Source organism: Coregonus clupeaformis, chromosome 36, assembly GCF_020615455.1.
Source record: "Coregonus clupeaformis isolate EN_2021a chromosome 36, ASM2061545v1, whole genome shotgun sequence".
NCBI classification, from domain to species: Eukaryota; Metazoa; Chordata; class Actinopteri; order Salmoniformes; family Salmonidae; genus Coregonus; species Coregonus clupeaformis.
In genome coordinates, this window is record NC_059227.1 from 24,112,027 (window position 1) to 24,139,354 (window position 27,328).

Here is a 27,328-nt window from a genome sequence, read left to right on the forward strand (position 1 = left end):
ACACTGGCCCATTATTTTTGTGGCGGTGTCTGTGAAATGGGACAGCAGCCAATTAGCCAATTGATGATCAGTACTGTAGGCGTGGCGCACCGGCAATCCTCAGGGCCAGGTTAATGCAGGGGCTTACCGGGGCTGAAGCCCCTGGGCCCAGGCCTGTGGCCAAACAGTTATATTTTTGTTTCATCAGACCAGAGGACATTTCTCCAAAAAGTATGATCTTTGTCCCCATGTGGCTAAGGTGTATGTAAACTTCCGACTTCAACTGTATGTACTTGAAAATGTATCAATTGACCAATTCGGCACATTTGGGTAGACTTGATACAAAATAGTCCAGAATTGCAACGCTTCACTGGATCAATCTGAAACTTTGCACACACACTGCTACCATCTAGTGGCCAAAATCTAAATTGCGCCTAAACTGCAATATTATATTGTGGCCTTTCTTTTGCATTTCAAAGACGATGAGAAAAAAACGAGAACAAAAACGTGTTTTTTTTGGTTTGTAGTATCTTTTACCAGATCTAATGTGTTATATTCTCATACATTAATTTCACATTTCCTCAAACTTCAAAGTGTTTCCTTTCAAATGGGATCAAGAATATGCATATCCTTGCTTCAGGTCCTGAGCTACAGGCAGTTAGATTTGGGTATGTCATTTTATGCGAAAATTGAAAAAAAGGGTCCGGTCCTTAAGAGGTTATTCTGGCCCTGGCAATCCTCATGCCGATCAGTACTATAGGCCGCCTTGAGCACCAGCAATACACACTCCCATCAGTTCTGTAGGTGTTAAACCGGGAAAAGCTAGGTGGCTTCTATGGGTGAAAGGGACAGTTACCAGCGGCACTTCAGGTCTTAAGAAGCTGATGCCGGTACATAAGGCAATGCTAGCTCAAACTAACCACAGGCAGTGAACAAACTGCTTAGCTACGCTACATCAGCAGTGAGCATTGCAAGCTCTTCCACTCCTGCATAATTGGAGTAGTAGGATAGAGTTACCCCTAAACTCTCATCTAAAGTCCGTTTGAGTGTTTCCCCCCTAATAATTAAGGGTAGGATTGGAGAGGGTTTTAGCTGATGTTGTAAAAATCCGGTAACTTTCCCAAAATTCCCCAGTTTTCCAGAAATCCCGGTTGGAAGATTAAGAATAAGCAGGAATCTGGAATCCTCCAACCAGGATTTCTGGAAAACCTGGGAATCTTTTGAAAGTTACTGGATTTTTGCAACCCTAGTTAGAGCCAATCCTAGATCAGTGGGCAACCTTAATCCGGAGCTGCCATCCCCATAATTATAATTGCCATGGCCAGTTTATTGTCCCTGTGATGCTTTTAATTAATCAAGTTTTCCTTCCTAATCTTCTGTTGCTCATCAGCCCTACTAGGCCTTTGCTGCAGCAGCCAGACCAGCTGGCAATCTGATGCAAGCGCTCTGGTTTAGGCAGTTTAGTACCAATACAAATCCCATGCATCTTTGGTGAGGAGTATGAAGAGTGTGTGTTTGTGAGCCATTCTCACTGTAGCTCTAAGAATGTGTTGTTTACACCCAGATAGAGACACAAATACAGCCCCCGCCCACATCTTAGGTGGAAGCTGCAGTTAACCTGTCTGAGACCAGGTGGCCTCTCACCTCTCTCCCTCTCTACCTTCCTGCCATCCACTCCTGTACCTTCCTCCCACTCTTCTTCCTCCCTCCTTCCCTCCCTCCCCTGGCCTGTCGTCCGTGGCTGAGGGCTTGAGATGGATTACCAGGGCCTTTAATCTCTCCTTAATGACATCATCATCCCTCCCATCTCCCTCTACGCCCCATCTACACTCCTCTACGGAGAGAGGGAGGGAGGAAAGGAGGGGAGGGAGGGTTAGCGGTTTAGGAAAGGTCACTGACTGAGCTCAGTGGAGGAGGAGGAATGTGAGTAACCTTCAGCCTTTCATAGGAGCACCTCACACACACACACACACACACAGAGGCAGGTAGGCATGGCGTCTGGGATGTCGATGGAAGACAGTCCCATGGAGGAGTTGGTGGACCAGGGGTTGGGGATGGAGGAGACGGGACTGAGGAGGCCCTCTTTCAGGGAGACCTACCACCACGACTCCCTGCTGGCTCCAGACACAGACTTCATGATAGGTACTGTATGTGTGGGAGGGCTAAGGGTGTGGGGGATGGAGAGGTGGGGTAGAATTTGCATAGGTAAAGTAACAGAAGGACAGGTTATTGGGGGTGGGGGGGTATTGTGTGCTGTAAACATTCAACGTAAAGTTCTTGGTCCTTTTGAATTTTAAAAGTTCACATTTTAGAATTACATTTCGGCAAAGCTTTGCACCCTTGGGGGTATTGATGTCAGTGGACTAATAACAGGAGGGGTTTGTGTGGGTATGCAGCAGGGTTGTGAACTTGTGATGTGAATAGACATCTGATCATTCTGCCATTCACAAACCACACCATCTGGGAGAGGAGAATCCCAGATTACTTCCCTCTCCATTACCATCACTGCTATAGACCTAGAGTTTAGTTATGTTTTCTAAATGTTTGTTTTAGGGTTGTTGCTATGTTGTGTAGCGTGAGTCTACATAATACCATTAGCATGAGTATGTGTGTGTATAACCTACATGTGTGTGTGTGTGTGTGTGCATGTGTGTATGTGTGGGTAGGCTATGCATATGTGTGAAGGCTGGCCAAGAAGCACAGGGTTTGGGTTTTGTATAGTTGAGTTAGTGCAGCAGCAGCAGAGATTGAGCTGTGTTCTGCTAATTCCCTTTTCCAGGTCTGGGATTATGGGCTGTTCTAATCCCAGACCCATATGGGGTCTCTGGAGGTGGCACAGGCCTGATGTCACAGCCAAAAACAGGAAGTAAAATACTAAGTCACAGAGACACACCCTGGGTCACAACACCAAATATAGTAGCCTCTTCCTGGACACATCTACAGTATGGCTACATAGAAAGGTTTACCTTCTAACCATTAGTTTAGTTTATTGGTCTTTCAGCATCATTTCCGGTCGCTTCACAGTTCTCATTAAAAACACTGAATTCATTTGCTGTTAAAATAAAAAAATATAAATGTTAAATAAATACAACAAATTTAAAGTGCTAAAATACACATCTAACATCCGTTTTCATTTAGGAGCCTGCTCAAATAAGGTATTGGTGATCTTTTGTATCTCTCCGTTAGACTTCTGGGATGGCCAGTTTGTTTGTTCCTATTATGATGACCTGTGGCTTCCCCCCGAAGGGGCGTAACCAGCCTCTGAAATGGATCTTCACCAGTTTTCTGGCAAAATCGAGGCACAGTTTAGTACGTCTGTCAGATAGATTGCACAAGCTGAGGGTACTATAGACATATAATAGCTACTGTAGATAAATCATTATAATAGCTGCTACAATCTGTGGTCTTCTTGACCCACTTTAGGGAAGACTGCTTTAGATGCATCTGGTGCCACCTGTGAGATCTCCTGTGTACTGGCACGGTGTGTCAGCGCGGGTTGGGTTTTACCTTTACCCTCCATCAGTCAGAGTGGCATGTACTACTGTAAATAGAAGACCTGGAAATCGGATGATCAATGAACTAAACAAGCTGCTTACAGGAGAACAATACAAGGACATGCAACCTGTACTAGGGTGAGATGAGAGGAGGGGAGCATTATAGATTATTCTCTCTTGCTCCTTGCTTTACATTGCTCTCTTGCTCCCTTTCTCTCTCTCTCTTTCTCTTCTCTCTCTCTCTTTCTGTCTAACTCTCCATCTATCGCTCCCTCTATCTCTCGCTCCATCTTTCTTTCTATCTATCTCTCTGTCACTGACAGAAGGTTTATCAGGGAGGGGGTGGGGTCACTCATGCCAAAGAGGCTCAGTCTGAGGGATTATCATTGTGCTACTGTATAACACACACATATACACACATACATATACACACACCGTACATGAACACACTCCAAACCCTACATTTTAGGCTGAATTGGAGAGGATAGCAAGAGTGTATAAACATGATCAAACATTAACCCCAACCCCACCTCCTACACACACACACGCACACATGCACGCACACACACACACAATCTCAGATAAAGGCTTTAAGCAATGTTGTAAACATCAGCATGCCCTACATTGGCAGACACCACCCAGAGAGAGAGAGAGAGAGAGAGAGAGAGGAAGAGTGATAAAGGAGACATAGATAATATCAACATTTCATAACCTCACCATGGACTCCATCTGGACTGGGATCCAGATTTGATGCTGTTAAGAGAGGTAAAGAGGAGGGCAAGAGAAGAGAGCTCTGCTGTACTTTTTATCATCTTGGTGCAAGGCTGTCGGGAGAGGACAGAAGAGGAGAGGAAGAGAGGAAAGAGGAGAGATCAGTGTGTGTTCTACTGTGTGTGTGACGAAACTGGAACAGTGGATGGAGCAGTGGAGATGAGATCCAAGCAGACACTACCCAGTGGAACACACAGATAAAGAAAGAGAGAGAGAGAGAGAGAGAGAGCCGACGGTCACTCTGATGGAGGAAGAAGATATTGTCTGTCAGACAGTGAAAGAGAGGAGAAGGAGGAGGAGACGGTCTGGAGCGGCGGAAGGGTCACCCAGTATGAAGAATCTTTATGACAACTCCTCACCGCACAGAGTTTCCAATGGTACACGACAGCTTCTGTTCTGTTTGTTTGTTTGCTGTTCCACCAGTCATTTGTTACCATCTCTCTCACTGGGATTATGTCCACTAAAACCAGACAAATGGTGTCTATTGTCTTGGTCTTTGTAGTAGCAGATGTATTTAATTGAATCTCTGTAGTCTTACTCTCATATGGTTAATTTCAAGTTTTCTTCTCTTATTCTAAAAAAATCTATTTACAAAATGGTGCCGTTTGTTAGGATTGTACTTCCTATTGATGTAATTTATAGAAAATGGTCTGTTGGTTTTCATGCGAGTGAAGTGTGTCTGTCAGAGGGATGCAGATGTCTGTCTGTTGTCTGTGGCATGTGTGTTGTTTGTTTCAGCTTCTACAGTGAGGGAAAAAAGTATTTGATCCCCTGCTGATTTTGTACGTTTGCCCACTGAAAAAGAAATAATCCGTCTATAATTTTAATGGTAGGTTTATTTGAACAGTGAGAGACAGAATAACAACAAAAAAGTCCAGAAAAACGCATGTCAAAAATGTTATAAATTGATTTGCATTTTAATGAGGGAAATAAGTATTTGACCCCCTCTCAATCAGAAAGATTTCTGGCTCCCATGTGTCTTTTATACAGGTAACGAGCTGAGATTAAGAGCACACTCTTAAAGGGAGTGCTCCTAATCTCAGTTTGTTACCTGTATAAAAGACACCTGTCCACAGAAGCAATCCATCAATCAGATTCCAAACTCTCCACCATGGCCAAGACCAAAGAGCTCTCCAAGGATGTCAGGGACAAGATTGTAGACCTACACAAGGCTGGAATGGGCTACAAGACCATCGCCAAGCAGCTTGGTGAGAAGGTGACAACAGTTGGTGCGATTATTCGCAAATGGAAGAAAAACAAAAGACCTGTCAATCTCACCTCATGGAGTTGCAATGATCATGAGAACGGTGAGGAATCAGCCCAGAACTACACGGGAGGATCTTGTCAATGATCTCAAGGCAGCTGGGACCATAGTCACCAAGAAAACAATTGGTAACACACTACGCCATGAAGGACTGAAATCCTGCAGCGCCCGCAAGGTCCCCCTGCTCAAGAAAGCACATATACAGGCCCATCTGAAGTTTGCCAATGAACATCTGAATGATTCAGAAGAGAACTGGGTGAAAGTGTTGTGGTCAGATGAGACCAAAATCGAGCTTTGGCATCAACTCAACTCGTCGTGTTTGGAGGAGAAGGAATGCTGCCTATGACCCCAAGAACACCATCCCACCGTCAAACATGGAGGTGGAAACTTTATGCTTTGGGGGGGGGGTTTCTGCTAAGGGGACAGGACAACTTCACCGCATCAAAGGAACGATGGACGGGGCCATGTACCGTCAAATCTTGGGTGAGAACCTCCTTCCCTCAGCCAGGGCATTGAAAATGGGTCGTGGATGGGTATTCCAGCATGACAATGACCCAAAACACACGGCCAAGGCAACAAAGGAGTGGCTCAAGAATAAGCACATTAAGGTCCTGGAGTGGCCTATCCAGTCTCCAGACCTTAATCCCATAGAAAATCTGTGGAGGGAGCTGAAGGTTTGAGTTGCCAAACGTCAGCCTCGAAACCTTAATGACTTGGAGAAGATCTGCAAAGAGGAGTGGGACAAAATCCCTCCTGAGATGTGTGCAAACCTGGTGGCCAACTACAAGAAACGTCTGACCAAGTACTAAGTCATGTTTTGCAGAGGGGTCAAATACTTATTTCCCTCATTAAAATGCAAATCAATTTATAACATTTTTGACATGCGTTTTTCTGGATTTGTTTGTTGTTATTCTGTCTCTCACTGTTCAAATAAACCTACCATTACAATTATAGATTGATCATGTCTTTGTCAGTGGGGAAACGTACAAAATCAGCAGGGGATCAAATACTTTTTTCCCTCACTGTATGTCTACAGCATTTCTGTTATTGTGTGAGAGATATGTGTGAAGTGTGAAGACTTCAGTTTGATGAGTCTGTATCACTCACCTGGAACCATCAGTAACTCTTGGGTGGCTGCTAACATGGTCTTGAATTACCCAATGGCCAGTGGCTTTAGCTCATTGGGCTAACAGTCTTGGTGGCGCTGGTTAGGTACAGAAGGCTTTAGCTCAGTGGATTAACATTACCTATGTTGTTACCTTAGCTTGGTAGCAGGCGGGATGGATATACTGGACCCTCAGACGTACCTGGAGCAGTGGCTTTAGCTCAGTGGGCTAACACAGTCTTGTGTGTCTTTAGCTCAGTGGGCTAACTCAAATCAAATCAAATTTAATTTGCCACATGCGCCGAATACAACAGGTGTAGACATTACAGTGAAATGCTTACTTACAAGCCCTTAACCAACAATGCATTTTTAAAAGATAAAAAAAAAGTGTTAAGTAAAAAAAATAAAAGCAAATAACTAAAGAGCAGCAGTAAAATAAAATAACAGTAGGGAGGCTATATACAGGGGGGTACCGGTGCAGAGTCAATGTGCGGGGGCACCGGCTAGTCGAGGTAATTGAGGTAATATGTACATGTGGGTAGAGTTAAAGTGACTATGCATAAATAATAGACAGAGTAGCAGCAGCGTAAAAGAGGGGGGCAGTGCAAATAGTCCGGGTAGCAATGATTATCTGTTCAGGAGGCTTATGGCTTAGGGGTAGAAGCTGTTGAGAAGCCTTTTGGACCTGTACTTGGCGCTCCGGTACCGCTTGTCTTGCGGTAGCAGAGAGAACAGCCTATGACTAGGGTGGCTGGAGTCTTTGACAATTTTGAGGGCCTTCCTCTGACACCGCCTGGTATAGAGGTCCTGGATGGCAGGAAGCTTGGCCCCAGTGATGTACTGGGCCATACACACTACCCTCTGTAATGCCTTGCGGTCGGAGGCCGAGCAGTTGCCATACCAGGCGGTGATGCAACCAGTCAGGATGCTCTCGATGGTGCAGCTGTATAACTTTTTGAGGATCTGAGGACCCATGCCAAATCTTTTCAGTCTCCTGAGGGGGAATAGGCTTTGTCGTGCCCTCTTCACAACTGTCTTGGTGTGTTTGGACCATGATAGTTTGTTGGCGATGTGGACACCAAGGAACTTGAAGCTCTCAACCTGTTCCACTACAGCCCCGTCGATGAGAATGGGGGCGTGTTCAGTCCTCTTTTTTTTCCTTTAGTCCACAATCATCTCCAGATGACCGTAGCTCTGCGGCGAGTGGCATAGACGTGGCGGATCGCCTGACGTACCTGGAGCAGAGGATGCAGATGCAGGAGGATGAGATTCAGCTGCTGAAGATGGCCCTGGCTGATGTCCTCAAGAGACTCAACATCTCAGAGGAACACCAGGCCGCCAACACCAAGAAAGGACCTGCTGGGCCGCCAACACCAAGAAAGGACCTGCTAACTCAATCTATGGTTGTGCTCCCCAGATGATCGTAGCTCTGCGGCGAGCGGCATAGATGTGGCGGACTGCCTGACGTACCTGGAGAAGTGGCTTTAGCTCAGTGGGCTAACACAGTTTTGTGTGGCTTTAGCTCAGTGGGCTAACTCAATCTATGGTTTTGCTCTCCAGATGACCGTAGCTCTGCGGCGAGTGGCATAGACGTGGCGGATCGCCTGACGTACCTGGAGCAGAGGATGCAGATGCAGGAGGATGAGATTCAGCTGCTGAAGATGGCCCTGGCTGATGTCCTCAAGAGACTCAACATCTCAGAGGAACACCAGGCCGCCAACACCAAGAAAGGACCTGCTGGGAAAGGTACACAAACACAAGCACATACACACATGTTTACACACATACACACACACACACATTTACATTTACATTTTAGTCACTAAGCAGACGCTCTTATCCAGAGCGACTTACAGTTAGTGCATTCATCGTAAGATAGCTAGGTGGGACAACCACATATCACAGGCATAGAAAGTACATTTTTCCTCAATAACGTAGCTATCAGTAGAGTCAGAGCTAGAAGGGGGGTCAGATGTTTTTGGAAGATGGGCAGGGACTCTGCTGTCTGCTTCAGGGGGAAGCTGGTTCCACCATTGGGGTGCCAGGACAAAGAAGAGCTTGGACTGGGCTGAGCGGGAGCTGCCCTCCCATAGGGGTGGGAAGGCCAAGAGACCTGAGGTGCCAGAACGGAGTGCTCGGGTTCGGGTGTAGGGTTTGAGCATAGCCTGAAGGTAAGGAGGGGCAGTTCCTCTTGCTGTTCTGTAGGCATGTAGTGGATGCAAGCTTCGACTGGAAGCCAGTGGAGTGTGCGGAGGAGTGGGGTGACATGAGAGAACTTGGGAAGGTCGAAAACCAGGCGGGCTGCAGCGTTCTGGATAAGTTGCAGAGGTTTGATGGCACAAGCAGGGAGCCCAGCCAACAGCGAGTTGCAGTAGTCCAGACTGGAGAGGACGAGTGCCTGGATTAGGACATGTGCTGCTTCCTGTGTGAGGTAGGGTCGTACTCTAGGGAGGATGTAGAGCATGAACCTGCAGGAGCTGATCACTGCTTTGATGTTTTAAGAGAACGACAGGGTGTTGTCCAGGGTCACGCCAAGGTTATTTGCGCTCTGGGAGGGTGACACTGTGGAGTTGTTAACTGTGTTGGAGAGGTCTTTGAGCGGGCATGCCTTCCCTGGGAGGAAGAGCAGTTCCGTCTTGTCGAGGTTGAATTTGAGGTGGTGGGCCGACATCCAAGTTGAGATATCTGCCAGGCACGCAGAGATGCGTGTCGCCACCTGGGTGTCAGAAGGGGGAAGGAGAAAAGTAGTTGAGTGTCATCCGCATAGCAATGATAGGAGAGACCATGTGAGGATATGACGGAGCCGAGTGACTTGGTATATAGAGAGAAGGGGAGAGGGCCTAGAACCGAGCCCTGGGGGACACCAGTAGTGAGAGTATGTGGTGCAGACACAGATCCTCTCCACGTCACCTGGTAGGAACGGCCTGCCAGGTAGGATGCAGTAAAAGAGTGTGCATAGCCTGAGAAGCCTAGCCCTGAAAGGGTGGAGAGGAGGATCTGATGGTTCATGGTGTCGAAGGCAGCGGATAGATCTAGGAGGATGAGAACAGAGGAGAGAGAGTCAGCTTTGACAGTGCGGCGAGCCTCCGTGACACAAAGAAGAGCAGTCTCGGTTGAGTGACCCATCTTGAAGCCTGACTGGTTAGGGTCAAGAAGATCATTCTGAGATAAATAACGAGAAAGTTGATCAGAGACAGAACGCTCAAGTGTTTTGGAAAAAAAAGAAAGAAGGGTCTATAGTTTTTGACGTCAGATGAGTCAAGTGTTGGTTTCTTGAGGAGGGGAGCAACTCGAGCCATTTTGAAGTCAGAGGGGACACACACACACACACACACACAGACACACACACACACACATAGAAACATACACATACACCCTCTTCACCCATATTTCCCCTATGCAACAGCAGCTAGGCCTGTGTCTCTGGCCCTGCCGTCCAGACCATCAATGAACAGCCCTGCCTCTCTGAAGAAGAGTTACACAACCTCCACACTGCCCTCTACATTCACCGCACGGAACTACAACCCCTTACCACCAGCATCAGCCAAGAGGTACAGTACACAATCACTAACCATCACCTGCGAACACAGAGAGGTACAGTATGATTACTATCCCTCGACTCTAACTCTAGCGCTAGATACATTTCAACAAATTGATCATACACTTGCTGTTCTCTCACTTTCTAACGTCCCCCCCCCCCTCTCTCTTTTCTCCCCCTCACCCTGTCTCCCTCAGTGGTGTGAAGAGTCCAGTAGGCAGTGTGAAGGAGAGTCCATGTACCTCTAAGACAGCTCGGCCCGGCCCCCGACCTGGCCCCTCAGGATCCACAGCCTCCGGCAGTAAGAAAGCTGAAAGGTAGGTACGTCTGTGGCTGTAGGCCTAACAGGGAAGAAGTGTTTAAATGTGTTCTGAATGTACTGTTCTGACTCTATACGTCTCCTACGTTTTCTCAAATAGATCTCTAGAACAGGAGTTACAACTCTGGTCCTTGAAGGTCTACTGGTTTCCATGCTTGTTTTTCAATCCGACACTGGCGTATATCTGTGTCTGGGTAACCTGGTATAAAAACAAAAAGCAGCAGTACTGTGACCTTCGTGGACAGGAGTTGTCCATCCTTGTTCTAGACTAGGGCGTGAGATTGACAACACTCTCCCTGCTTGTGTGATGGGACCTAACTTCTCCTTTCTCATTCTCTCCTTGCAGCAAAACCAAGGAGCCTGCAGCCAGTGTAGGTAAGACAATTATTTTAATTTCTACTGTAGTGTGCTCTTCCCACAGGCAGAGAGCAGCACTGAACTGTACAACAGGGCCTTGGGGAGAGGAATGGCCAGATTAATGAAATGGAAAACAGATGTTGGTTAGATTGATCCTACTGTAACATGCCATTGATAAATGGTATGAGTGACATGTTAGAGTGGATACTATACCTCCCACATAGACTGACCTGCTCTCTCTGTTCCTGTGTTTCTTCTATAGGGTCGAGACATGTGACACACTGTAAAGGTAGGCCTCTGTCCAACCTCCTGGAATAACATTCTTAACCTCAACTGGATATGTTAGTCTAGCTTTATATACTATGACTGTATTCTCCACCGCCTGTTACTGATCCCATGCATTATCTATCTCAGAAAAGACAACGTCTGTCAAGTTTGTCAAGTTTATGGAATAATATCTACTGAAAGCTAAAATCTTATCTGTGACAAATACATCTTCTGGTTTCTAAAGTACAAGTAAGCACTGTATTTGAACACCTGTTTACCCTTGTCTCTCATTTTCTCACCATGTCTCATCATGACTTCTCTTCCCCTCCCATTCCCTCTCCACCACACACATCCTCCCTTCTCCTGCTCACACCTACAAACCTCATTTCGTCCCATACTCTCAACCCTCAACCTTCACCCTTACCCCTAATTTCACCTCTTCACTTAGTGACTATGCAGATCTATCTGATCCCCCTAACAAGAAGGACTGGGTCTTCTGAAGTGGCCAAATCAGCCCCCACGGTCCCCAACTCCAGACCAACCAGAACCCCCACCCCTCCTCAGACCAAAGGAGGCCCCCCCACCTCAGACCGGACTAAGCCTGAGACATGCAAAACACCCCCCGCCTTCACCCTCCCCCTGCAGAAAAGCACCAATCAGAATACATATTCTTCTATGGACATGTCCAATTACAAAAGCCCCCTCAAATCACCAAGCCAGTACTTCCAGATCTGTTACTAGGCAATAGGGTAGGCTAGGAGGAGGTAGAGGTTGCTCCTAACCATTGGTCCAGGGTCAGATATTGTTTCATCCTCCTAAAGGTTAAGGTTAGGATTGAGGGGAGGGTAATCTGATTCTAGATATGTGGTTAAGGGCAACTTCTATGTCAAGCTCTTACAAGTGTAGTAGGCCTGTAAGCAAACTCAGTTTTCACAATGTTTGAAAGATGTTTGCGTTTATAGCAATGTGAGGGAATTAGAAGTAGAGGTTGTCTTCAGTAATGTTTGAGATTGACTGATAGTTACAAAGTTTTGGTTTTGAGGTGGGGTTTTTTCACCAGCAGTAAAGGGAATAGTGAGTTTGTTTGTTTTGTTGTATTTCCTAGCACCATCAGTGACCATAGTCCTCTTCACTTTTTCCTCTGTTTAATTTCTTACATATTTCTGTCTCTGTCAACTGAAAGCCTGTGTTTTTTTCTCCTGTTTCTTTCTGTTTTAATGTCTCAATTTTGTTTGTGTGCTTTGTAGTTTTACTTCAGTAAAATATGAATATCTCCTTGACTTTGGGAGATGAATGAGTGAATTCTCTTATTTGGTTTATGTGTGTATCTGTCTGTCTCTGTTGACAGCCATTAAACATTTCAGTCATCACCTGCTTCGACTACTGTCTATGTAATAATATCAATGTAATAATGTAATAACAATGTACAGTATTATTACAAGATATGTCTATGATGTTTTGAGTTCTACTTCTACTGTGTGTGTGTGTGTGTGTGTGTGTGTGTGTGTGTGTGTGTGTGTGTGTGTGTGTGTTGCACACAGTATCTTGCACTTGCCTGCACTTTACAGGTGTCAGGTATCCTAGCCCCAAAACCGCATCGCCTACAAAACCTTTTATTTTATTTTATTTATTTTACCTTTATTTAACTAGGCAAGTCAGCTAAGAACAAATTCTTATTTACAATTACAGCCTACCAAAAGGCAAAAGGCCTCCTGCGGGGACGGGTGCTGGGATTAAAAATAAAAATATAGGACAAAACACACATCACGACAAGAGAGACACCACAACACTACATAAAGAGAGACCTAAGACAACAACATAGCATGGCAGCAACACATGACAACACAGCATGGTAGCAACACCACATGACAACAACATGGTAGCAACACAACATGGCAGCAGCACAACATGGTAGCAGCACAAAACATAGTACAACCATTATTGGGCACCTAAAGGCCTCGACTTTGACCTTATAAACCCATCTGTTTAGGCTTACCTGTCAGAGAGAAACAGGCAAACAGCTGGCCATCACACCTGTAGTGTAGACAACTGAGACGGGTTCAAAAGGATGGATATGACAGGGAAATCCAATTCCTATCATCATGGATTTAAGTAGGCCTACTATTTCATTAAGTGCTAGACATGTTGCATTATCACCTGGTGGTGTTGACAGGGTCACAGGCATGGTGGCCACACTTCAAAATAGAAACCCTGAGTTGAGTTGTAGCATATTTTGGACCCGACCATTGAATATCATTGTTTTTTAAAACTTACAGTAGCTGAAACAGCTGTAGGCCTATGTACACAGCCAATGGTGCTAACGGCCAGGAACTATTATATATATATATATATATATATATATATATATATATATATATAGGTAGGCTAGTTTACTGTCTCTCTCTCAATTCAATTCAATTTAAGGGCTTTATTGGCATGGGAAACATATGTTAACATTGCCAAAGCAAGTGAAGTAGATAGTGAACAAAAGTGAAATAAACAATAAATATACAAATACAAATCTTGCTGCTGTGATGGCACACTGTTGTTTTTCACCAAGTAGATAAGGGAGTTTATCAAAATTGGGTTTGTTCTCTCTCTCTCTCGTCTCTCTCTCTCTCTCTCTCTCTCTCTCTCTCTCTCTCTCTCTCTCTCTCTCTCTCTCTCTCTCTCTCTCTCTCTCTTCTCTTTCGCGCTCTCTCTCTCTCTCTCTCTCTCTCTCTCTCTCTCTCTCTCTCTCTCTCTCTCTCTCTCTCTCTACCCCTATCCCTCCCTCCCTCCCGCGCGTCCACGCTCCCAGTGCTGGAGGAAGGGAAGATGGCACCTCAGAAGCCGCTGTCAGCCAGACCGACCAGTCTCTCGTCAGGACAGCTCTCCGTAGCGCTCTGAAATATGGCACCGAAAACACCAGCACCACCTCGAGAGGGACTGGAGAGAGATTCGCTTTAAATAAAAGAGACTAAAAACTGTGGCATCCGTTTGTAGCATTTTCCCCACCCTATCGCCTTTCCAGCATCTGCCTTGCCCTGCACATCCCCGGCAGGCTTCGTACCATCGGCGTGCCTAGGCTATTATTAATAGCTAGATAATCAATATTAGAACATTCGCATCGTCTATATTCTGGACTGAGAGAATCGCCCAGAAAGGGAAAAAGACAATAGGCTACAGGTCGTTCTTCATTTATCACTACGGTGGAGAGGAGAGGAAGATGAGGTAAGCAAAAACATGCGCTTTGCTTTTTGATATAGACCGTCCGCGTTATTAATGCACAATGAACGACACACAGGATGCCGCTGCAAGGCTGGATGAAATTCGAGGACGCATTTTGTTGGATTTCAAGGGAAAGCCTATAGTCGGATAAAACGAAAATACCAAATTAATAGTATACCGTTTTATTCGTGCTGTCGAGGCAACATGTATGCCGCTATTAAAGCCACGCTTTTATTATAAAATATGAGTTTTAGGATGACTGGCGATTAGGCTACCTGTAATGTAGGCCTATTTGGGCCTGTGAGGTGGGGCAGCACTGTGCAGTGTTGCTGTGAATTCTCCCTGTGAACAGTGGTGAATGAATCTGATCAGTGTCGAAAAGCAACGAGCAAGGGCATATATGGTTTCTCTCATTTCATGGACATGGGAGAAAGCATTAATAAAACACGCAAGCAAACGTCTCCAGTCCCCTGCTCTTGCTCCCATCCCATCCCATCTCTGTGATGTGTCACTGAGGGTGTGGTCTGCAGAGGGAAAGGATCTGTTGTCATAGAAACCAGACTACACGTGTGTCATGTGTAAAATGGTTATAAGCTGTGGTCATAACATAGACATATAATTCATTCCATTCTAATTCTATTCTGGGTTATAAGTGGTTCCAGAATTAGAATGGCATGGAATTGGAATTTCCATTCTATGATTCTGATTCTATGGGCCTTTTTGGCTTGTAGGGCACAGTATTCTGATCACAACATAAACTCAAAGGATTTCACATGACCAAACACAACTTACAAATGTAATTTCATCAGGCCATCCATCAGAGCCTGTCCATATCCATATCTAAACCAGGTACAATTGAGACATCAGGCCTAGAGGTCCAGCAACATGCCCAGGCGACCGCGACACACACACACACACACACACACACACACACACACACACACACACACACACACACACACACGAGGCTCAAGGGTTAGAAGCCTCTCCTGGTTTAATAAGGGTTAAATAAAATAAATAAACACACAGAGACCAGGTCGACTGTGGTTACTTCCAACACTGGGAATTCTTTCCCCTCTTTGTGTCTTGTATTGAGTATTGATTGTCGTCTCTGTTTTGTGACCAGCACCTCCCACTGTTTCAAAAGCATTTACAGTATTCCCCCTTCAATCTCACTGAGCCATACCCAGAACCCATCTGTTCTATTGAATTTCACACCTCACACTTCATGGGCGAGCACAGCAACCCTAACCAATAGGGACAGTTCTTCCTGGACAATCTGGTGGTGGTTGGGCCGATCAGATCATCCACCCAATCAGAACTGCCTTACTATAGTGCTACACTGAACCGTGACCAATCCACAGAGGCTTTACTGTCGCTCTGTGGTGACTGCCAGCCTTTGGCACAGGTCTGCTGCAGGCAGAGAAACCCCAGGTTGAGGCTAATTGTCATTGGCAGTGTTTGTGTGACCAGTCTCCCTCTCTCTCTCTCTCTCTCTCTCTCTCTCTCTCTCTCTCTCTCTCTCTCTCTCTCTCTTCCCTCTCTCTCTCTCTCTCTCTCTCTCTCTCTCTCTCTCTCTCTCTCTCTCTCTCTCTCTCTCTCTCTCTCTCTCTCTCTCTCTTCTCTCTCTCTCTCTCTCTCTCTGCCTACGGTCAGTCAGTACCCTTTATACCCACAGGGCAGTATTCCCTGCCCCCTCCCCACCTCTCCTGCTGTCTCCCCTTTTTTCACCCAAGCCTCCAGCTTACTCTTCCCCCTCCTCCATTGTCTATACAGTCCATACTCCCTCATCCCCATCTCCTCCTATTTCTCCCATCCCTCCTCTCTGATTCTCCCTGCCATATCCTGTCTCTCCTTTACCCTATCCCCTTCCCTGCCACCCTGGCCTAGAGAGCATGGCATATACCAATGTTTCCCAACCCTGGTCCTTCAGTACCCCCAACAGTACACATATTTATTGTAACCCTGGACAAGCACACCTGATTCAACTTGTCAACTAATCATCAAGCCCTCAATGAGTTGAATGAGGTGTGTTTGTCAAGGGCTACACAGAAACTGTGTACTGTTGGGGGTGCTCAAGGTCCAGGGTTGGGAAACACAGGCATATACTGTACCCTACCTAAGACACTTTTCATCAACTGTTTTGTATGCCCTTAACCTGTAGGCTTACTGTGCCCTAAGCTAACCCAAGCTAACCCTAACTGACTGACTACAACGGTTCTATGATGTCTGTGACTGTCACCCAGTTCTGTCTGGGGATTAAAACATGTTCATGTATACTGTTATAGAGCTGTACTGTAGGTGGCATCGTTGACTGTGGTTCAACCATTCACCTGTACTGGTTTAGTAGTGTGTGTGTGTGTATGTGTTTGTTTGTGTGTTTGCGTGTGTATGTATGCACTTTCATGTATGCTCTTGATTGATTGTGCCTGTGTTTGTGTACTGTGACCAACTTTCAACACATGTGGGCCTCCATGTTATGTGTGTAGGCCAGTAAGTGATTGTTGGTCTCTCTAACAGTGACCTAGTGACCATTGATTCTAACCAGATGAAGTCAGCTCTAAAGGTCAAGCATACATTAGTCAAGGTTACAGACTCAGAACTTCACTGGTTGCGTCCCAATACCACCCTATTCCCTATATAACCTAGTGTACAACTTTTGTCTAGTGCCCATATCATCCCAAATGGCACCCCATTCCCTATATACAGTATAGGGAATAGGGTGCCATTTGGAATGCAGACACTGTTTCCATTCAGAGTCAACCTATACTGGACTAAAAGCTGTTTTCACTGTTGGTTCACACACAGTAACCCGTGTTTAGTCACGTTAATGATGAATTTCACATCGCTAATATAGTTTTGTATTTGATCAGACTAACCCCAAGTGAATGGGGTTTTGCTTAATTTAACAAATATTGTTGTTTCTGGCTCATTATAATATTTTGAGGTGTGCCTACTGCCTTGTAAGTCTAAGTCTAAGTCGTTGAATTTGGCCTTTAGCCCAGAGAAATGCATTGAATAACACATTCATAAATGGCAAAAAATAAATCATAAGAAACAAGGTTTTGAAGTGCAAGTCCTATATCTAGGACATATAAGTAAGCTCAGGAAATATATATTTTTGTTTGCTGTGTAGGCACGAAATGACCTTCATACTTCCATTAATTTTTTTCAACCGGTACCGGTTACCTTCAGACATGTCCCGTGACACTTGTGGGGGTTGTAGAGCAAAACGGAGAAGACCATCGTGTTCGTGAGAATGGAAAGTCAATTTGTCAATTGGAATGAAAAGTGTTTGTGGAAAGTCAATTGACGGTATTGTGTCATTACACAGTACTTGTTTTGATACCGTATTTATATTACAGTAGATGTACTGTAATATGAAATACAGTAACTTACTTGCCACGAGATGCCTGTAAGCTACTGTCAATTTCACAGTAACCCATTGACAGTGTGTGCCCCAATCATCTTATTACATGTTAAGCCTATTAGCAGGGGATCAGTTAAAGTAGAATTAAGTGTATATCGGCTGTGAACATGTTGGAGAATGCAAGGGAAAGGCCTTTGGGGATTTGGAAATTGGGTTTTGTTCAAATATATGAAATCACCTATATTAGCTAAATCTGGGAAGCGGTAGTGTATTTAATAGTGATTCATGGGTGTATTAGCAGATTAACTGTGAGAGTGTAGTAGAGGTATCTGGCTGTCTGACAGTAGAAGATGGAGTGGGTCTTTCATTTCCAGGGGTATCAATGGGTCTGGATTAAATGAATGAAATCACTCAATCTATTTGCCATTTAGGGTAGTTAAGTGTATTAGCAGGTGAACAGTGAGAGTTTCTAGCGGTCTGTCAGTCAGTAGCAGGTGGGTTAGTGTAACTCCAGGGGAAAATCGTGGGGCTGCTAGTTGTCCTGCATTCTTCTACTACTGCTGTAATCTGGATTAGATTAGGAGTGTCTTTTAAATCCCCAAACGATTCCCACATTGTGGGGTCTTTCAGGATGTGTGTGAGTGGGTATTTGGGGGACATATGTTTGTATGTTGACAGTAAGCATGGTTTCAGCCTGTTAGCGTGGCATGATGTGTTTGTGTGTGTGTACGTGTGTGTCTCATTCTGTTTCAAGTTTCCTGTGTGTTCAAATTCATGTTTGAAGTGAACTTGATTTGTCTCTCTTTTCTTAGCATTTCGTGAGCTCCACAATGTCACACCGATAGAGACAATGCACCAGCAAGTACTCTCTCATTGCTATGAATATAGAGCCCCCCCCCTCTCTCTCGCTGTGTGATGGTATTACTGTCTCCTGTTAATTGCTGATTGATTGTCTGTACTGTAACTGTGATCAGGCCAGCAGCAGTGTGGTCTCGTGTTAATCTGCTGTTGTGACACTGATCAGTTAAAACCTTTAATGAGGAGACAGTAAACCAACCACTAACAAGAAACTAACGAGAGGAGAGACTCGTTCGTCACTTCTGCAGTTAACACTGAAGGAGTTTAGAAGAACCAGATTAGAAGGAGTGGAGCTGGTGTCAGTATACTGTACATCCTATGAAAAAGACAAGTTTAGGTCATTTCTTTTTCTCCAGCAGGTCCCATTCATAGCGTAATGCTTCGGGCTAGCTGTAGTTTATTTATACACAAAAGTATGTGGACACCCCTTCAAATTAGTGGATTCTGCTATTTCAGCCACAACAGTTGATGACAGGTGTATAAAATCGAGCACACAGCCATTCAATCTCCATAGACAAACATTGGCAGTAGAATGGCCTTACTGAAGAGCTCAGTGACTTTCAACGTTGCACCGTCATATGATGCCACCTTTCCAACAAGTCAGTTTGTCAAATTTCTGCCCTTCTAGAGCTGCCCCGGTCAACTGTAAGTGCTGTTATTGTGAAGTGGAAACGTCTAGGAGCAACAACAGCTCAGCCGCGAAGTGGTAGGCCACTCAAGCTCACAGAACGGGACCGCCGAGTGCTGAAGCACGTAGCGTGTAAAAATGGTCTGTCCTCGGTTGCAACACTCACTACCGAGTTCCAAACTGCCTCTGGAAGCAACGTCAGCACAATAACTGTTCGTCGGGAGCTTCATGAAATGGGTTTCCATGGACAAGCAGCCACACACAAGTCTACGATTACCATGCGCAATGCCAAGCGTGGTGTAAAGCTCGCCGCCATTGGACTCTGGAACAGTGAGAGTAGAGTAGAATATTACTTTATTAATCCCAACTTGGGAAATTGTTTTATCACAACATGCATCATCAATGACTTACAATGACCAACACATGATAAAAAAAATATAAAAAAACATTAAAACACAAACGCACATGCACCAACCATAGTATCCCTGAAAGAATAGTCTGATTCAAGTGCTGTTTTTTATCCTGGAAATGCGTTCTGTGGAGTGATGAATCACGCTTCACCATCTGGCAGTCCGATGGACGAATCTGAGTTTGGCGGATGCCAGGAGAACGCTACCTGCCTGAATGCATAGTGCCAACTGTTACGTTTGGTGGAGGAGAATAATGGTCTGTGGCTGTTTTTCATGGTTCGGGCTAGGCCCCTTAGTTCCAGTGAAAGGAAATCTTAACGCTACAGCATACAATGACATTCTAGATGATTCTGTCCTTCCAACTTTGTGGCAACAGTTTGGGGAAGGCCCTTTCCTGTTTCAGCATGACACAAAGCGAGGTCCATACAGAAATGGTTTGTCGAGATCGGTGTGGAAGAACTTGACTGGCCTGCACAGAACCCTGACCTCAACCCCATCGAACACCTTTGGGATGAATTGGAACGCAGACTGCGAGCCAGGCCTAATCACCGAACATCAGTGCCCGACCTCACTAATGCTCTTGTGGCTGAATGGAAGCAAGTCTCCGCAGCAATGTTCCAACATCTAGTGGAAGAGCCTTTCCAGAAGAGTGGAGGCTGTTTATATCAGCAAAGGGGGGACCAACTCCATATTAATGCCCATGATTTTGGAATGAGATGTTCGATGAGCAGGTGTCCATATACTTTTGGTCATGTAGTGTATATAACGGATGCACTTAAATCTCCTAGTGAGTGAATTATGACATTTCATTAAGTACTGAAAGCATGTGGGCCATCGATCCAGCTCGATGCGTATTGATTTGGGTTGATGTGTATTGGCGTGTGTGGTTGGTGGCATGTGCGTTGGTGGTGTGTGACCCATATGTGTGCTGGCCGTATGGGCGATATGTGTGTGCTGGTTTCTGCTGGGCTAGGGGTGACCACCCGATATCATTCAATTTACTGTCATTCTAGTTCCATGGTAACTACCCCCTACTACTCTGTGCACCAGAGGGAGAGTAGGCTACTAGAGAGAGGAGAGAGAGAGATGGGAATAAGTACAAAAATAGTTGTTTGCCAATCTAGGTTTGAATCATACATTGAGGTTAAGGATACCTGTCACGGTTTCGGCCGAGGCTGCTCCTCCTCCTGGTTCGGGCAGGCTTCGGCGGTCGTCGTCCCCGGAGTACTAGCTGCCACCGATCTATGTTTCATGTTCGTTTGGTTTTGTCTTGATGTTGTACACCTGTGTCTTGTTAGTCCTCGTTAGTGTCCTATTTAGTTCTCGTTGTGTGTGTTTGTCTTTGTGTGTGATTGCTCTTCTGTTTCGTGTTGGAGCTACGTACTTCCCTCCAGTGTTTTGGAGAGGTTTTTCGCACATGTTAGTGCGCCGTTTGATTGACGCCTGTGTGCGCCGTTATTTCGCCTTCGGGCTTATTGTGCTTATTTTCTACGTGAATATTGCACTAAAGTCTTTTGGACTGAGCTTCTGCGTCCTGCGCTTGATTCATGCACCACACCCACCTTCAGCACCCCTTGACAATACCTTGAAACTCAGCCAGGTCACCCTTGATACAAGTCAGTATTCGACATCCATCAATGTCAGAGGACGTCTGGAGACGATGTGGAAACCGGCCACTAGGTGCAACAGTGAGCACTGTTGCCTTCAAGTAGGTTTCGGTTTTGCTAGGGTGTTGTGGACGGGGATGGCGGATGGTTGTAAGCATCTGCTTCTGGTGCCAAATGTTGCATGTTCGAACTTGACTGGCCTGCTTCTGGTGCCAAAGGTTGCATGTTCGAACTTGACTGGCCTGCTTCTGGTGCCAAAGGTTGCATGTTCGAATCCAGCGATATAAAGTATTTTTAGCGATTTTTGTTTTAAGCATATCACAAACTTTAACCCTTACCTTAACCATTTAGAGTTAATACCTAATCTTAAGATTCCTGAAATAATGCATGGATGAAACATGGATGTCTAATTGAGTGAGACTGAGAGAGCTAGTTGAACTAGTGTCCTGGACAGTGGGTTTGGTAAGTATTCTTCCCTTTTTCCACATTTTGTTACGTTACAGCCTTATTCTAAAATTGATTGAATAAATTTTTTCCCTCATCAATCTACACACAATACCCCATAATGAAAAAGCAAAAAAAGTTTTTTTCTACAATTAGATTGTCCACCTGTGGTAAATGCAATTGATTGGACATGATTTGGAAAGGCAAACACCTGTCTAAATAAGGTCCCACAGTTAACAGTGGATGTCAGAGCAAAAGCCATGAGGACAGTCCGTAGAGCTCCGAGACAGGATTGTGTCGAAGGCACAGATCTGGGGAAGGGTACCAAAAACATTCTGCAGCATTGAAGGTCCCCAAGAACACAGTGGCCTCCATCATTCTTAAATGGAAGAAGTTTGGAACCATAAGACAACACGTCGCACATTTTGTTACTTGAGAAATACTGCACCAAACACCTTAGTTAGATGTAAAATTGCGCAACTAAAACATCCTTGGCAAAAACGTCAAAATGTATTACAGATTTCTTGAATTATCTTATATTCATTCTGGGGATTTAGAGGAAATGAAATAGGCTACGGTATCTCATGGCGGACAAACATCATTAACCAAATGCGGAATCGGTCAGGAAACACATCTCCAAGACTGAAATCTCGTTTTTCTAATGAGCAACAGAAAAACACACATGGCAATCGGCGTGTTCAGTGGCTCTTTAATACCCACAATGCATATCAAAGTAGTGTAGTGGAGGTATACGGCGTATCAATTAATACGGCTGATGGAATATATCAGAATGTTATATCAGAATGTGGTCCTCTGTAGCTCAGCTGGTAGAGCACGGCGCTTGTAACGCCAAGGTAGTGGGTTCGATCCCCGGGACCACCCATACACACAAAAAAATGTATGCACGCATGACTGTAAGTCGCTTTGGATAAAAGCGTCTGCTAAATGGCATATTATTATTATTATTATTTAGCTTAAAATGTTGATAAACTATTAATTCTTCACATTTTAGGTACCGCAATGCGCACCCGGCGGAAGGCCTACATGCGAATGTTCCAAAATGCAATTTGTGGTAAAACACAGTTCTAAAATGCGAGCGGTTTCATGGACAGAGATGGAATTATCTGTTAGAAATTCAGAAAGAGGGGAGATCTAAAGATGCAACAACTATCATGGGTTGCTAATATGACTTTGGCTGCTAGACAATGAAAGAAAGTTGAAAGAAAACCAATAGAACAGTAGAACGCATATGCAGTGCATTCGGAAAGTATTCAGATCCCTTGGCTTTTTCCACATTTTGTTACATTACAGCCTTATTCTAAAATGGATTCAATAGTTTTTTTCCCCTCATCAATCTACACACAATACCCCATAATGACAAAGCGAAAACAGCTTATAAGAAATTTTAGAAATACATAAGTATTCAGGCCCTTTGCTATGAGACTCGAAATTGAGTTTAGGTGCATCCTGTTTCCATTGATCATTCTTGAGATGTTTCTACAACTTGATTGGAGTCCACCTGTGGTAAATTCAATTGATGGGACATGATTTGGAAAGGCACACACCTGTCTAAATAAGGTCCCACAGTTGACAGTGCATGTCAGAGCAAAACCCAAGCCATGAGGTAGAAGGAATTGTCCGTAGAGCTCCAAGACAGGATTGTGTCGAGGCACAGATCTGGGGAAGGGTACCAAAAATTGTCTGCAGCATTGAATGTCCCCAAGAACACATTGGCTCCATCATTCTGAAGTGGAAGAAGTTTTGAAATCACCAATACTCTTCCTAGAGCTGGCCACCCGGCAATACTGAGAAATCGGAGGAAACCTGGCACCATCCCTACGGTGAAGTATGGTGGTGGCAGCATCAAGTGGGGATGTTTTTCAGCGGCAGGGAGACTAGTCAGGATCGAGTGAAAGATGAACAGAGCAAAGTACAGAGATCCTTGATGAACACCTGCTCCAGAGTGCTCAGAACCTCAGACTGGGGCGAAGGTTCACCTTCCAACAAGCCAACGACCCTAAGCACACAGCCAAGACAACGCAGGAGTGGCTTCGGGACAAGTCTCTGAATGTCCTTAAGTGGCCCAGCCAGAGCCCGGACTTGAACCCGATTTAACATCTCTGGAGAGACCTGAAAATAGCTGTGCAGTGACGTTCCCCATCCAACCTGACAGAGCTTGAGAGGATCTGCAGAGAACAATGGGAGAAACTCCCCAAATACAGGTGTGCCAAGCTTGTAGCGTCATACCCAGGAAGACTCGAGGCTGTAATCGCTGCCAAAGGTGCTTGAACAAAGTACTGAGTAAAGGGTCTGAATACTTATGTTAATGTGATATTTCAGTTATTTATTTGTAATATATTTGCAAAAATGTTTAAAAACCTGTTTTTGCTTTGTCATTATGGGGTATTGTGTGTATATTGCTGAGGGAAAAACAATTTAATCCATTTTAGAATAAGGTTGTAACGTAACAAAATGTGGAAAAAGTCAAGGGGTCTGAATACTTTCCGAATGCACTGTATAAGCAAAACATTTTTGTAAATCGGCGATTCGTAATGTTTGAATCGATTTTCTGACTGATGCATGCTACATTTGGATCGTTTGGGGGTCCACGGACCGATGCAGTCATATCTTAAACATTTGAATCGGGGACCGATGCGTATCGGTGAATCGTTATATCCTTAATAAATAGGGATGTGCATCTGTCTTTACAAGCACGATTCGATACGCATCTAGATACATGGGCTCCGATATGATACAGGAACAGTTTAAAATGATTCGGTGCGATTATATTAGATTATTGAAACGAATCGATGCGATTCGATGCACTAGCAATTGTTGCATGAACACATTCATGTTCCATTCTAAATTACTATCTGATACTGATGGAGCTCGCTCACGAGCTGAGCTGGATCTGTATGAGCTGACTTCTCTGAGCTGTGTGGCTCTGTGTGTGTGTGTGTGTGTGTGTGTGTGTGTGTGGTTATGTGTGTGTGTGTATATGTGTGTGAATGATGTAGTGTGTGAGCTGAGCCATAGGGCAGACTGAAAATCTACTACTATCAGATTAGTGGGGGGCAATTTATGTTTTTGTCCCCCCACTTTTTATCTGAAATCCTCGTCACCCACTGATTAACTTGACATATAGCAGATTCAAATGTTTTGAGCAAGTAAAAAGTATATATTTATCTTTAGAAATTAGCTATGACATACAGTACATAGCCAATTACTATAATACCGCTTTGGATTTCACCACCGTCACAAAAGCGAATGGTTTTGACTGTTTGGAACTTTACAGAGGAGAGCTGCTCTTCTCCCATTCCGGCCAGTACGGCTCGCAAAAATGATTGCTGTCCTTGTTATGAAATTACAACTTTACCCAGTTCTTGTAAAAATGACCATATGCACTGACTGTTTAAAGCAGAACTACCAAAAATATTTCTTACGTTGAACCTGGCAATCGAAAAGCCCCAATCAGCAGTTGGATGTGCAATCAACAAGATGTGAGTTGTGTTCACTCCGGTAGCCCACACAGCTCCGCCAGTAAACATTATTTTCTACAACGCATTTGGTAACAATGACCCAGCAAATTACATTGGTTGTCCCTCAATTAATAAAGCCTATGATTTAATATTGCGAAAGTCATTTTACAAACATCTGAATGCTGAAGGTGCCAAGCAGATATAGCCTACGAATATTAGGACAGGGTAGGCCAGGCTTAGTAATGTGCAGTTCGTGAACGGTTTGTTCTTTTTGAACAAGTCTTTTTACTGACTCGAGAGCCATGATTAGTTGTATTTTTCATTTTAGTCATTCGTTTGACCTGCTAGTGCTGGCCGCAATGAGTCCTACAGCAGGATTAAAGGCGTTTATAGAAGGTCCACGGTAAGCGACGAAGGTCTCATAGACTCAATGGGAGTAGGGTGGCGGGCGGCAAAACGCAAGCAGATGAAATTAGCTGAAGTCTTGAGTGGCCGCAGCGCATGGTTGATCAATGAGCAGAGTTAATCTTTAAACCAATCAATCAATGTTTTAATGACAACATTCGAGGTGACAACAACCGAGACCGCTGAGCACTATACTACGAATCAGGTTTGAGGAGTTAGCGAGCTAACTTTGGTCAACTCTGAGTTCAACTAGGAATAACCTGTACAATGAAAGTGGGTCACTGTCAACGAATCCTTCAGAACTAACCTGCTCCGGGGCAGGCTAACTCAGGGCTAACCCAATGGGTTAACTCCATTTATCCTGTATGAAGTGTCTGTGCCACGAGTTGATGACCAATGAAATCAGATACCCTCCTCTCGCTAAGATTGCGTCATTATCCCCTTCATTTCCAGGAAGACGACTGATAAAATATTTTATTAATCAAAAGTTTTTTGTGTGTACAAAAATGTAACGTTAAAATCCCTATCACATTACACATTTTGTAATAACAAATGCATTTGAAACTTCACGCACAGTAAAACTTTTGTACGATTTAATACAAGCACACCAAAATAATAAAATAAAGATGATAGCCTGCTGAATTTGCAAGATAACTTTTCTTTCATTTTGATTTTGTCACAAATGAAAATGTGGCACTGACTTGCCCATGGATCGATGTTTCAGCATAGTCTCCAATTAAGAGTTTGGCGTTAGCCATTTTTATCTCTCCACTGCTCTCTCTGTTTGCTACAAATATACATTGTAACTTGTCACTCTGATCTTAAAAGGGCATTGTAAATTTTTTCCATAATGTTTTGGGGAGTGGCAGCAACGATTTAGCAGTGGGACGGCGCCCTCTCTCTCTCTCTCGTTCGTTCGTTCTCTCTCTCTCTCTCTCTCTCTCTCTCTCTCTTTCGTTCTCTCTCTCTCTCTCTTTATCCCCCTCCCTCTCTCTCTCTCTCTCTCTCTCTCTCTTTATCCCCCCCACCTCTCTCTCTCTCTCAATTCCATTTCAATTCAATTTAAGGTGCCTTATTGGCATGGGAAACATATGTTTACATTGCCAAAGCAAGTGAAATAGATAATAAACAAAAGTTCCAAATAATAAAGACATTTAAAATGTCTTATTGTATGTGCAAAAAGGGAAAATAAATAAACATAAATATGGGTTGTATTTACAATGGTGTTTGTTCTTCACTGGTTGCCCTTTTCTTGTGGCAACAGGTCACAAATCTTGCTGCTGTGATGGCACACTGTGGTATTTCACCCAATAGATACAGTGAGGGAAAAAAGTATTTGATCCCCTGCTGATTTTGTATGTTTGCCCACTGACAAAGACATGATCAGTCTATAATTTTAATGGTAGGTTTATTTGAACAGTGAGAGACAGAATAACAACAACAAAATCTAGAAAACGCATGTCAAAAATGTTATAAATTGATTTGCATTTTTAATGAGGGAAATAAGTATTTGACCCCCTCTGCAAAACATGACTTAGTACTTGGTGGCAAAACCCTTGTTGGCAATCACAGAGGTCAGACGTTTCTTGCAGTTGGCCACCAGGTTTGCACACATCTCAGGAGGGATTTTGTTCCACTCCTCTTTGCAGATCTTCTCCAAGTCATTAAGGTTTCGAGGCTGACGTTTGGCAACTCGAACCTTCAGCTCCTCCACAGATTTTCTATGGGATTAAGGTCTGGAGACTGACTAGGCCACTCCAGGACCTTAATGTGCCTCTTCTTGAGCCACTCCTTTGTTGCCTTGGCCGTGTGTTTTGGGTCAT

General features: G+C 44.4%; 2 protein-coding genes across 2 annotated transcripts in view; both read left to right on the forward strand.

Annotated features, from left to right (window-relative positions):
• The first annotated feature begins 1,859 nt into the window (after positions 1–1,859).
• Positions 1,860–12,468, forward strand: LOC121552617 (echinoderm microtubule-associated protein-like 1). Its single transcript, XM_045211326.1, has 7 exons — positions 1,860–2,121; positions 8,174–8,359; positions 10,020–10,164; positions 10,349–10,468; positions 10,817–10,845; positions 11,090–11,116; positions 11,543–12,468. The coding sequence occupies exons 1-7, from the start codon at positions 1,971–1,973 to the stop codon at positions 11,833–11,835; spliced, it is 951 nt and encodes a 316-aa protein (XP_045067261.1). The 5' UTR covers positions 1,860–1,970; the 3' UTR covers positions 11,836–12,468.
• Positions 12,469–13,888: 1,420 nt separating this feature from the next.
• LOC121552426 (ena/VASP-like protein) overlaps positions 13,889–27,328 on the forward strand; it is a 76,452-nt gene continuing 63,012 nt past the window's right edge. The window contains exon 1 of the mRNA XM_045211333.1: positions 13,889–14,307. Coding sequence (XP_045067268.1) covers positions 14,303–14,307 — 5 coding nt within the window. The 5' untranslated portion in view covers positions 13,889–14,302. The remainder of the gene's footprint in view (positions 14,308–27,328) is intronic.

Bases quoted from the DNA above. Each gene is read 5' to 3' on its own strand.
- LOC121552617 (XM_045211326.1), top strand. From the start codon at position 1,971: ATGGCGTCTGGGATGTCGATGGAAGACAGTCCCATGGAGGAGTTGGTG. The intron at 10,469-10,816 runs GTAGGTACGTCT...CTCTCCTTGCAG, and splicing joins GGCAGTAAGAAAGCTGAAAG to CAAAACCAAGGAGCCTGCAG. The intron at 10,846-11,089 runs GTAAGACAATTA...TTTCTTCTATAG, and splicing joins GGAGCCTGCAGCCAGTGTAG to GGTCGAGACATGTGACACAC.